The sequence below is a fragment of the Sebastes fasciatus genome, chromosome 16 (assembly GCF_043250625.1).
Source record: "Sebastes fasciatus isolate fSebFas1 chromosome 16, fSebFas1.pri, whole genome shotgun sequence".
NCBI lineage: Eukaryota > Metazoa > Chordata > Actinopteri > Perciformes > Sebastidae > Sebastes > Sebastes fasciatus.
This window is the reverse complement of record NC_133810.1, coordinates 12,226,914-12,240,159: the sequence shown is the minus strand read 5'-3', so window position 1 is coordinate 12,240,159 and position 13,246 is coordinate 12,226,914. Positions and strand designations below refer to the sequence as shown.

At 39.0% G+C, this 13,246-nt stretch overlaps 1 protein-coding gene across 2 annotated transcripts in view; it reads left to right on the top strand.

The window, feature by feature from the left end:
• The window catches only part of LOC141753058 (glucocorticoid receptor-like), an 85,197-nt gene that overhangs the window by 57,714 nt on the left and 14,237 nt on the right, over positions 1–13,246 (top strand). For both annotated transcript variants that reach the window (XM_074611376.1, XM_074611375.1), the window contains 2 exons: positions 3,718–3,834; positions 10,460–10,702. In XM_074611376.1, the coding sequence (XP_074467477.1) occupies positions 3,718–3,834; positions 10,460–10,702 (360 nt within the window). The remainder of the gene's footprint in view (positions 1–3,717; positions 3,835–10,459; positions 10,703–13,246) is intronic.

Below are 13,246 nucleotides of genomic sequence, written 5' to 3'. Positions count from 1 at the left end.
TGTCTGCAGACATTTCTTTTTAATCGGTCTCGTGAGCGCAGGCGATGCATATTATCTAAAAATGGCATTAATCGGTCTATCACTATTTCTTTTATTAAGTTTCATCTCGTTTTCATCATGGAAAAGATTGAAGTCGGTCAGCAAATATGTTTCATCCGAGTTTTCATTGACAGAATTATCGCTAATGATATCCAGCTGTTAAGATTGGCTGTGATTCTCGACTACACGGCCAGGAAACTTGTGATTTTTTGGTTCGATTATTGCACTGCTGGGTCATACAATAGCTGAGGATCACAAGACCGGTTTATGGAACTCATTTGTAGACACATAGCTGAACACAGTGTTCAAAACTGGTTTGATATCATTAAAGGGAGGTCCAAGGATTTGCTGAATACAATGGCTGTTCTTATTTTTTTCATTAGGAATATCATTTTTAATATGTAGCACAGTGCTCTGCTGACACGCCCGTGCGCCTCTACGATGTAATGATACAGGGAAACCAGTTACACACTGTGTCATATTATTTTGACATTGTATTAGCAGGCTATATGGCGCCAGCAGTAATATCGAATGCCCTTTAGATCAAAAAAGATGCATCAAACACATGATATTTCAAAGATCAGTAACAATGTTTATGGTCCCAAAGGGCATTTTGTGTAAGGTCTTGTTTCAGCCAATGATGTTTTATTGCGGTCATGCAGAAACTTCTCAGTGTGTGTACAATAAATGAAGGGTTGCTGGAGAGTGGTAGAGGCAGAACAAGTGAAATATTTATTGTATTTTCCAGTATGATGATTCCTGCATAAGCTCAGCATATAGAGCCAAGTTTCATCCGATATGAAAAGACTGCACATTACAGGGTTTCCATGCGGTTATTAATTGCATCCTCTGTTTCTGCCACTCTTCCTAGTGTGATGGATCTGCTCTGTAATGAGTAATGCTATTATACTAGAAGTGACTAATGAGCCGGCCTTCCACCTTACTTCTCCATATCTACAGTAATTGGTGATGGGGGGGAGTACACTATAATTTAGTCATCCAATCATCCAGAAGGGGCATATACTCTTTAATAAGAGGTGCTTGTGAATTCAACAGTTATCCGTGGACAAATGCGACTCATGGGGGAGTGCTGCGATATGGCTGTGCTGAAAAAGTTGAAAATAGTTCAATTCTAGGTTAGATGTAGGGCTGTTGGAGTGAAGGAATTTCCCCTGCAGTGATGATAATTAGCTCAACAGTGCAATATGCAGTATTATTGATTTTTTTTTATTGATTTTTTAGCAAATTACTTAATTTATTCAGATTTTACGCAGATCACCTGTCAATTTGGTAACCAATGAGTGACTAGAAGAGAAAAAAACAGTCTGCATTCCTGCCGACTGTAGTTTTATATTTTTATGGTTGCATCTCATCTTTTTTCTCTGCCCCTTTGCGACTTGCATAACGTCTTCAGTGCACCCGGCGTCGAACCAGGATCTAAGACAGGTCTTTAGGAATGCACTACTTGAAAATAATAATTTAATAAAAGCCGCAACAAGCGGATGGTTTGACGCAAGAGGCAGCTTTGATTGAGTTTGCAGTGCAAGTAGAGATCTCTCTTAATCGCTGCCCACTGTCTGTTTCCCACAGCGTTGATGATGTCAGTAGCAGATGTGAAGTTCTTTGTATGGTTAGTGACTCATCTAGCACATCAGAGAAGATTCAAGTTAATTATGGCAGTTGGATTTCATAGAACGACTGTCGTAGTGAAACTTAGAAAGATGACCATGGCATGCTTGGCATGATGTTATGGGACATCCCCTTATTAATTGTCTCTATTAGATTGGTTATGTCTCAGACTGTACTCAAAAGAATGTGTTGATGCTGGAAAGATAAGATTCATGTGACACACACAAGCACTGCATGTGATAAAAGCAGGACACTGTTGCACTGTGGGCCAATGCTGCTGAACTGGTAACATCACATCACACATTAAATTAAAAATAGTGCACACTGTGATATTGTGTGTATTTAAAAGGCAGTATTGATAAAAAACAACAAAAAAAAAAAACATGTCCTCATGCTTTCCCTTTATTACAAATACTATGGATGTCTTTTGGTCCAACAAACTCGTCAGGAGGCAAATTTAAAAGTTTGATCTGATGCCAGTACAGAGATGAAACGGATAAAAAGCACAAGTGCGTTGCTCAGAAATGGCACAAACAAACAAATAACAGCAGAATCAATTGCAGGCTTCTGCGGATAACTTTGATCCCGTCTGCCGTGAAGGAACTACTCATAGTCTTGAACCTTAATCACAGCTGCACTTTAGTTTATAGTAGTCGTAGGTTTTTTTATTCCTCCTTGCCAGCGACAGCCGTGGCTGGAGGCATTGTGTTTTCGGGTTGTTCATCCGTCTGGTCGATTCTTGTGAAAGCGATATCTCAGGAACTCCTGGAAGGAATTTCTTCAAATTTGGCACAAACGTCCACTTGGACTCAAGGATGAACTGATTCGATTTTGGTGGTCAAAGGTCACTGTGACATCATGTCCATCCCATTCTCGTGACAGCAATACTTCAGAAACGCCTTGAGCGAATTTTTTCAAATTTGGCACAAATGTCCATTTGGACTCAAGGATGAAATGATTCGATTTTGGTTGTCAAAGGTCACTGTGACCTCACAAAACACCTTTTGTGCTATAACTCAAGAATTCGTATGCTAATTATGACAATTTCACACAGATGTGTAATAGGATAAAATGATGAAGTGATGACATTTTGGCCAGACATGGATGTAAACGGCAACTTGACTGGTTGGCGGAGGCATACAACCACCAGGTGGTAAATCTACTTTTTGTTTATTGTCTCGTTGCTGTATTGTAACGTGTAAATAGTCCTCAAAAAATACACTTTTTTACTCCTTGTTTGAGTAACGTTTGCTAACAACTACAGTGCTCAGCTATTTTAGAGAATTACTAAGCCTTTTTTAAGAATGAAATCATATATTTGTGACCTGTTTTAAAGATTTACGAGTTAATTAGTAACAAATGGGCTTCGGGGCTGAGAACCACAGACGGGGAAAGGAAGTTGGAAAGTACTGAGTCACGCATTGTTGGTTTCGGTCACATTTGTTTCCAACAACAGAAATGGAGAGCATCGCCAGCTTTCATCCTTCAAACATCCCAAACTATTAAAGTCATATTCGAGTCTGTGTCCCATCAATAGTGTTGCTTGCATACCTCTGATAAACATCTCTTCTAAAAACGTTTGATAGAGTCCACACAATTTCTTCCCTCTGGTCAAATATCTATTGCTGCTTCTTTTTCAAATTAAATTGATCTTATCTCACAGTTTCATCTCCGGTTTATATTCCTGCATCCTAATCAGCATACATTATTATGAGAAGGGGAAAGCGTCCATGGTCTGCAAACAAATGTGGACCATTTAGACTGTAGTACACGGACCACAATATGAATGTGGAACGTGTCTGATTGTTGGGAAAGAGCTCTGTACACAATCATGGATTGTGCCATGTGTTTCAAGTGCAGACTTGAGTGAAGTGAAGCTGTCAACACCAGTTGAATGCCACAGGTTTGATAGGCTTATTATGATCTCAGCAGGTGGTTATTGTGGTCATAATACATACTGCTCAGTCTAATCCTTCTCAAACCTCCTAAGCTAATGTGTCTCCCTTCCCCCCCCCCGCCCCCCTCTTCATCTCCCTCTCCTCTTTGTAGGCCAGCACAACTACCTGTGTGCCGGGAGAAATGACTGCATCATTGATAAGATCCGGAGGAAGAACTGTCCAGCCTGCCGCTTCAGGAAATGTCTTAAAGCCGGGATGAACTTGGAAGGTAAACAGTGGGACACATCTTTAAATCAGGCTGGGCTTCATTAAAACAGTTTGAGTGGATTTGGCTTTCATAATGTGAGATTATGTGGATAGGGTATAGTTACAACAGGGATTTGATCAAATCCTGCAGATGTGATTGGATTGCTCAAAAATTGGGTGTGGCTTAGCATATACAGGGCAATGTGGAGCTGTGGAGGACTGTTAGCCTCCACCCACACCTTCCTCACCTACTTTGTTACAGCAGGAGGCGGAAAATGAGGGAGAAATGAAACGTTAGACCTTAAAGGGGCCATATCATGGTCATGTCCAGGTTCATACTTGTATCTTGGCTTTCTATTAGAACATGTTTACATGCTTTAATGTTAAAAAAACAAACATTATTTTTCTCTCTGAATGTTCCTGTATTCATCCTCTGTCTGAAATGCTCCGTTTTTAGCGCCTGTCTCTTTAAGCCCCCCCCACCCGAAAGAGCCCAGTCTGCTCTGATTGGCTTGCGAGAAAAATATGGTTCTCAAGCTGTGGGCGATATATTCGAATGAGCCTGCATGTGACATAGGAAGGGGAGTTAAATCTGAATGGCTTGTTGAATCATTTTCTGATCTAGGCAGCCCCACAAAAAACACACTGGGTTGTCCGATGTCACAGTTTGTGGGTTGGTAAGCACTCCAGATACCCAAATGTATGTGCACTGAACACTGAAAAATTGAGTTTCTCACGATATGTCCCCTTTAAGCACAGTTTTTTCCAAATGACATCTAAATTCACACCTCCTACTATGATATTGCTTTGCTACCTACAGTCACCCACAAAGCTAACTGTCAAGTGTGGTTTTATATGATGGGTGGGGTTCACTCAAGCCCCCAGGAACAGAGACACATTTGATATGGCAAATGTATTTATACACCCCCAAAATGCAGTCATCAAAAATATTTAAATTATTTTTATTTTTGCTGTGTCCTTAAGTATTAAGTAGCTTGTTGAAATTCCCCTTCATTGAGTATCATGTCATTGCCCTTGTAACACTGCCACCCACTCTTTCCACTATGGCCTCCAGTATGGTCTGGTTTCTACTTAAACCACCATCCACCAACTTTATGGAAAATGGGCTACTCACTTTAGTTTGAATGTGTCATGTCACCACAACTCCTGCCTAAATGACTGTATGAGAAAATTCTCATGAGAAATACATTAAGTGTGATAATGAAACTTAGCAATGTTTATAATTATGTCAGTAGCTCAACACCTGTAAAGTAAACTGAATTGTACTTAGTTATAATATACGTACTAAGAATAACTACAATACTGATTACTTTAAAGTTCCAATGTGGAGGATTTTGGAGGATCTATTAGTTTTTTATTAGTGTATGATCACCTGAAACTAAGACTCATTGTGTTTTCTTTAGCTTAGAATGACCCCTTCATATCTACATAGGGAGCGGTTCATCTTCACAGAGTCTGCCATGTTTCTACTGAAAAGACAAAGATGAAAACAGATCACCTCTGTGGACTGTGGAAACCCTTTTTTAATTTGTGGTTGGTTTGGAGGTCTGTGGATTTGAGAGTTAAAATAAAATATATAGAAAGTATAGTCTGGTGGAAAATCAGCTTCTTGAGGAAAGTCTTTATTGTGAGCACAGATATTTCACAATGATATAGCAACAATTTTGACTTTTATATACGTTTTATGAACATTTTGCTCTAAACAAAAGTTAGAAAAGCTGCAGTGTGGATTGGCTGGTGTTAGTCACTCACCTGTGTGTGCACCATTGCTGTTCTGTACACGTGTGTTGTATGCAGGCGAGGCAGTATGACGGCGCCACCTCCTCACACACGTACATTAATGCATAATCCACAGTCCACAGCCTTGGATCACCTGGTGGTGATCTTTCACCTGATTCTGCTTCCAGGATTACATGTTTAGGACAGAACAACAATTAAGGAAGTTGAGGTTTAAGAAGATGGACATCAACAACAACTGCTAAGTGCGTTGAACGTGGCCGTTGGGTTATTTCAGCTTGACGCTTCCTTGGGGCATGAAATTGCTGTCAGTGTTGAGCGAGATTACATGTAAACAGTGCAGTGTCAGACGGAGGTGAAAGTAGTTTCATATAGGCAGAGACAGAAAGACCGGCAGAGGGATTTGATGGACGTCACTCAGCGCATAAGCAGACAGACTCCCACCAGAAAGGCTCTTAGTTGCCATAGAAACGCCAGGAGAGGAAATTAAAAAAGGTAGAGAGTAGGAAAAAACATGTTTTTTCATGGTACCCTCTCAACCCCGGACATGCTTTGCACATTTAGTGGGAGAAAATGTCAAAACGATGCCCAGATAGTCTACGATATAGACTTGCTGTTACTAATAATATAAAACATGAGTGGCTCTCTGCCACTTTCATTTTGTCAAATTAGCTCTCAGAGGAAAAAAGGTTGGAGACCCCCGCTCTACATGATGTGTGCAAAAACACAGCAATTTGCCACTGCTGTTGTTGCACTCAAGAGAAACTGGGCGAGAAAAAAAAAGAAATGCTCCTCTGAGAAATGGAACGGTTTTAAAGTGAAGACTTTATGGCTTATTACTGGGCAAAAACCAGCGTGTTGCATTCTCCTGACCTTTGCTGGTTTGGTAGAATTTATAGGGTTCACAGTAAGTGCACAACGCTTTATACTCGTAAAAACCAGTTCATTTTATTGTTGATATTTTCTGTGTCTTATCTTGTTTCTTTGCAATTAAGAGAGGTTGAAGTGAGGTGATCGTGTCAGGAAGTGCTTTTGTCCCCCTTTAATATCGTAATGTATTTGTGAATGCATTGTAAGATGCATGCCCTGTACATATGCTTCTAGAATAGGCTCATTCTGTAAGTATGTATGTACTTATAAGTAAGCATGTATTTGGAAAATGCATGAAAAAAAAACATGCATGGCCCCATATTGGGAGGATTGACCTTTCAGAATCAGAATCAGAATGGTGTTTATTGCCAGGTGTAAGAGGTATACACTAGGAATTTTCTTTGGCATTGTTGGTGCAAGACAAACTGTATAATAACAAAAGAATAGATAAAAACGTTAGAATAAAATAATAAAAATGTACAATTTACAAATTACCTGAAACTCCAAAGAGCAGCTGTGCCACTCAAAAACAAATCTGTAACAAAGTGGAACAATGCATAGTTTAGTTTAATGTCAACTGAGAATAAATGGATGCAATACATTTCAAATACATACATTTCATTATTAAATGTGATTAAAAACAACATAGTTGTTTGCAAATGCTGTGCCAAGGTGAGGTGTAACATTGTCAGAATAAGTCTGGAGAAAAAAAAAATTAAAGTGTGTCAATTGTGTGCGGCAGCCTTGGTTGGTACATGAGCTGTTGAAGGTTTGCTTGAATGTGTCACACATCTGGCTGCCTTCATATCCACACATGTGACACAATGGTGCCTTGTTCACACAGGCAATAGACTTTTTTTTATTTCATGTGGGGTGGTATTAAGCTGTTTATTTCTTTATTTTTACTGATGTTTATAGCCGGATAAAGGATTGGTTGATTAATGAATAAGTTGATCGACAGAAAATGAATAGCAACTGCAATGATAGTTTCTCCAATGTAAGGATTTGCTGCTTTTCTCTGTTTTGTTACAGACAAAACAGGACATTACATATGTCATACTTCCCAATCTTCCTGATTTTCCAGGGAGACTCTCTTGCTCCGTCATAATCCGTTTATTTATTTTTTACCGCAAATTAAAAAAAAAAAAATGTTATGGGCGGATCCAAGTTCACAATCACGAGTTCCGCCCGGAACCTTTTAGCCGTACACTACTAACAACAGGTGTCGACGTTACAGCACAATAAGCTGATAAGCAGCATGCCAGTCTGTCACACTATGGCGAGCGAAAAATATAACCGCGGAGCTGGAAGACTCGCCTGCAGGATGAGGATGGTGTGTCGGCGTTTTCCGTATACTATAGTATATGTATATTATAGGTACGTGAATGTAAACACAGCCAACATGCTGACTATGCTAACGCACATCCGACGGTATCACACAGACCGGAAAGAGATTTCTATAGCTCTGTATGTATGTGAGTAAGCCGGAAGTTCGTTCATTCATATCCGTAAAGAGATGCATTTCCTTATGTTGAACACTAGTGTGCGCAATATATGCAGTTTACGGATTTAATGACGCAAAACAAAACTGGAAAGCATAATAACATTACATAATAAGAAAAAAAAGGAACATCCATATATAAAATGTGATTAAAATATAGCACAAAGTAGGCCTACATAAATTAGTAATTAAACAGAGTAATATAATTAAAAGATAAGACATATAAAAGAAAATACAAAGTACATAGAATAGAATAAAAACATTGTAAAAACATAGTAGCTTAATTATAAACACATGAAACGTTTTTTAATCTGGATTTGTATGCAGTATAAAAGCTACATTGGTTTATAGTGTACAAGTTGTATTTTTTATTATTCTATTTTATTTAGTGTTTTCAATTTCACAGCAGAAGAGATGCTTTTCAGTTGTATAGCCTGTTGTGACCTGTTTGCCTTTTGGGATAGTGTTTGTTTAGTCTTCAATGTAATACATAAGTGTTTGAAATATTACTTATTTTTTTTATAATGAAAATAGTTTACCAAAGTTGCCAGGCAACTTTGCAAAATGGTACCAGCAGGAGGTCTCTCTTTGACACTTGCACCACTGGCATATTAGTATAGATTGTCAGTGTGCAGTCGGAATAAGAGACTGTGTACCAATGAAAGTGACATGAATTTTATCTTTTGTTCTTTCACTGACTGATGTAGATTCTGTTGATTCATTCATTTCAACTTATTTTTACATAGCGTCAAATCATAACAGAAGTTATCTCGAGATGCTTTTCATATAGTGCAGGTCTAGACCGTACTTTATAAGGTTATATGGTCTATTTGGTTGCCTTTTAAAGTTGATAAAGATAATAAGTACAAAAGGTTCAGTCAACATATTATTTATCACCTACACCTGTGATTTGAAGATGTAATCTTGCGCTCTGGGGAATTGTGATGCTTTTTTTTCACTATTTTCTGACATTTTATGGACCAAATGATTACAGTTTTTCTCGATTGTTTACACACATTTTCTGAAAGCATGCCTCATAGTCTCAGAACTCTACACACAAATCAAAAAACACACACACAATGGGCAAAACCCCTCAATTCTCCTGCAAAATGAAACTTTACATTCAAAACAATGTTATTTCTTCTCAAAATGGTATTTTGTTTTCAAATGACACACACAAACCATCATATGAATAGACATTTATAAGAACCAGTTGAACACTGATGTGCTCAATGTAAAACACTATGATGAATGGAAAACACTTCTTCTCCATTCATCATAATGACTTAGGCCTTTTTTTTGTTCAGTGTTACACTTACTACAGACAGTACATACATAAGTGTGTTGTAAAATATTTTAGAATATTGTTTTTATACTCAGAACACACAAATACACGGTAACAAATATATTTTATTTTCCCCACAAAAACAATGTACACAGTGTACATCCCAACCAACACAAAGTTGCACATACAGTGGTCTACATACAAAACAACAGAAGAATTTACTGTATACAGTTACAGTAAAAAAAACTATGCTGCATCCTCTCTTCTGTTTCGGTCTGGCCACAGCACCTCATCCACATCACAAGCAATGTTTTCCCTGGCCAAGCAGCGGGGGAAATATCGCTTAGCATGTCGAATCCAGCCATGAAAAGCATCAACTGCTATATCTCCACATGCGTCTTCCACAGCTTGGAGAAGGGGTATACGCGTTTGTGGATTTCGGTCATACACTTTCCATGATTGCTAATTGTAACACTGTGTGACAGGTGTTTGCCCATGTGATGAGTCAGTGTGCATAGTAGGGCAATTGACTTTAGAATTTTGAATGACAGTGTGTTCCTTGTGAAAACGAGATTTTCTTCATGAAAATTGTGCCAAATGCAGAGAATTGTGTGTAGTGTTTTGAAAAAAGTGTGTTTTAGAACTGCAATTTGAGTGTAAAGCAGGAATTGTGCTTGTAGTTTAGCAGAATTGGTTCAGGGGGTTGGTGCATGAGTTACATGTTGTGGTCATTGTGTGTCAAGTACCAGTATTTGTGTGTAAACAATTGAGAAAAACTGTAATCAATTAACGGAGAAAAGACAAAACAGATTAATTAATAATGAGAAAAATAAGAATTGGTTGCAGCCCTAATGATGCTAGGGTTGGGGTATACTTTCTGGTAGCCCGCTATGTTGAACATCTGGCTGTTTCTCCTTGTTCTGTAGGCAGTCTGTACTTTATTATCAGTACATGCCTCTCTGGAGAAAACACATGACTCTCCATCAATTTCAGTCTCGTGGCGACCATAATCTAAGTGTGTCATCAATTAATCTTTAACAAACAGTTTGCTGCTTTGATTTTTAACTTATTCTACTGTGAGGTCTCTGTCGCTTAGATGGTTGTAAATCAGAAATAATACATATAAGATGTTGAAAGCAGGAGTATGTCTTTAATATAAAGTAAAATAATGACTCAGTGCTCACTAATTGTCTCCTTTCTCCTCCTCTGCCCCGCCCCCGTCCTGTCCCCCAGCGAGGAAAAACAAGAAGCAGAACAAGCTGAAACCAAGCATCATGCCTGTTCCAGTCATCCCCAGGCCCATGCCCCAACTCGTGCCCACCATGCTGTCTGTGCTCAAGGCCATCGAGCCAGAGGTCATCTACTCGGGCTACGACAGCACGCTGCCCGACACCTCCTCGCGGCTCATGAGCACTCTCAACAGGCTGGGGGGACAGCAGGTCATCTCTGCAGTCAAGTGGGCCAAGTCACTGCCAGGTAACAAAAAGCTCCTTAGCATGTGTTGCTGTTGGTTCGGTTTAGATGCATATCACTGCTCAAGCGAAGTGTGTCACTGGGAGTATTTCCAGCTTGAAATTGAGACTAATGTGTAGTGAAGTGGGCCAAGTCACTGATGGAAAATTAAGTCATTTGTTACTTTAAATACATGCAGCTGGTAGATGAAATTACTTTATCACTTTTAGATCAAACGGAAGATTCGCAGTTTAAATAGATATTTAGTACACAATGACTGAGCTTTTTCTTTTGCCTTCTTAGTTAACCGATCATGTGCTTGTCAACATTGTTAGCATTCCGCAATGAAAACTCAAGTAGCTGCAAGATAACTTGTGAAATAATGTAATGTAATTTTCAGTGAAGAAACATAACTTCCCATAATTCAAAATGTCACAGTGTTTCCTTCTAGTGGTTATGGAACATGTGTTAAGACATTACATCTCGTCAGATGAATAACGTCCAGATATAGACTGCAGCTTCCAGCCGCTCAAGTGGAATCATACAGTTAATGAGAAGCAAAAAAGGAGCCATTGTGTAACTGATTTAATCACAGTTAGGCCGGTAGCCAGTTAGTTCTCTTAATTGGTGCAGTGGTGGCCATTGTGGATGTATTTAACTTTTAAGACTGTACAAATAGACAGATTATTTATTTCCACGTGATTCCTCTTTGGCAGTGGAGCCACAGAACAACAGATGTTCGGCAGCCACGTAATAAGAAGTGTGACCTCTGTGATGGGTGAATCCGTAATTACAGGCAGGAGAGGAGTATAATGGTGGCTTACGAAAGAACAATTCACTTTAGAAAACCCAACCTCTCCAAAGTACTTTGATTTTGATCAGGTCATGGCCAAGGTTAATATCTTTTTGAATGTGCTTAAAGATGATTATCTCTGCAAAGAAAATGTTCCTACAGCGAGCGGACATTTCCCTTTTTCATTATGCAGTTCATAGGTAGACAGTGGAAACCGCTTATAGTGATCACGTCTGCCTGGCTCAATTTGATCACTATAAAACGGATGATTAATATAACCACATTTGTGTTGTTGTGCATTATTTCTAATGCAGATTATAATCTAATTGACATTTATATTTATTACATGAATACAAAGTAATGAAACGGGGAGCTTTGCTATTTACTGGCTTGCTGCCAATTCTTCTGCCTTTCAAATTCTTCAATAAGAGAACTCCCTTTTTATTTAGAAAGTGTGACTATAACACATATAATTAAACAGTCTACAGTATAAAAAGCTGCATCTCTTCAATATCAGTATCTGTGTGAGTCATTTACTGTCGCGCTTGCTTCTCTCCTCTCTCCTCTAAATCGCTGTGTGTCACCCATGGGTGTCACCGATGGTGGAAGCTTTTGGATACAGAGCGGAGAGATGGCACTCGTCAGCTCGCTAGCTTGTTGCTCTCGCTACCAATATCAGCTGCTCCGTTTCAACAATGTTGAGTTGGAAACAAAACGTGCATGTAGGCTCAAATTCAACTGTGGTGTTGTTCTTGTCGGGAGATGCAGTGACTTAACGTTAAACCAAGTAAGAGTAGAAGAGCTATGATGAGTAAGGATGAGTAAGCTAATTCATGGAGTGTGAAATGCCATAGGCATGCAGGAAGTGCCCCTAGCGTCAGGGACGGCCTATGTTTCCCATCATGCCTGCATCATCCCGACTGCTGTGGACTGAGTAGTTTGCTATTTTGTGTTCTAAAATGCAAAATGTACATTTGTTAGTGTTTGTAATGTAATGAGTCTGTTCAGAACATGCTGGCTGACATTGGTAATCGTGATTTTTGTGCCGGTTTATAGTTTTAACTATGAGTGAGGTGGCTGTTGCATCTCTTGAGTTCAGCTGTATTTTTTCCTTGTATGCATGAAGGCGAGGGCGGAGAGAGAAATAAATAATCGTCGATCCTGCTTTTGATTTCGATGGTCGAGATAGGAAGCTACTTTCGATTGATTCCTGATTTAGAATCGAAATCGTGACACCCCGAGGGACCAGGCATTATCAGTTTACTTGACGAGGGCAGCTTCAAACCACAGGTGCTTTCCCTGTAGCGCATTTGTTTTTAATCAGACGAAAATGACTTTCCTTTACGCGTCACAATATCAGTGTGCACGCAGCACAGGTATCCAGCTGGAAAAGCACAGTCCACGAGAGTAAAGTAAAAAAACAAAACAAAAATTCAATTAACGTTAGTTTAACATAGTTTTAAAATGTTTTTCCATATGTTGTCATGTATGAAAAGACGCAAAATGAACACTGTAAGTGGACTACTTGATTACTATAAGTGAATTATTTAAACTGCATTTTGTATAGGAATGTTCTTTTCCCTTTTTGATCGGTTTCCACTATATATATATACACTTATCTTTTACTGTTGTCCCATATAAGTTAAATTTCGGTTATAAACATGAAGAAAAAAAAGATAATTGCTGGGTTTGAATGCTACCCAGTTTCATTTCCACAGAAACAAAAATGGAAACACAAAAGAGTTTGGGGAATTTGAACCACCCGTGCTAGTTTC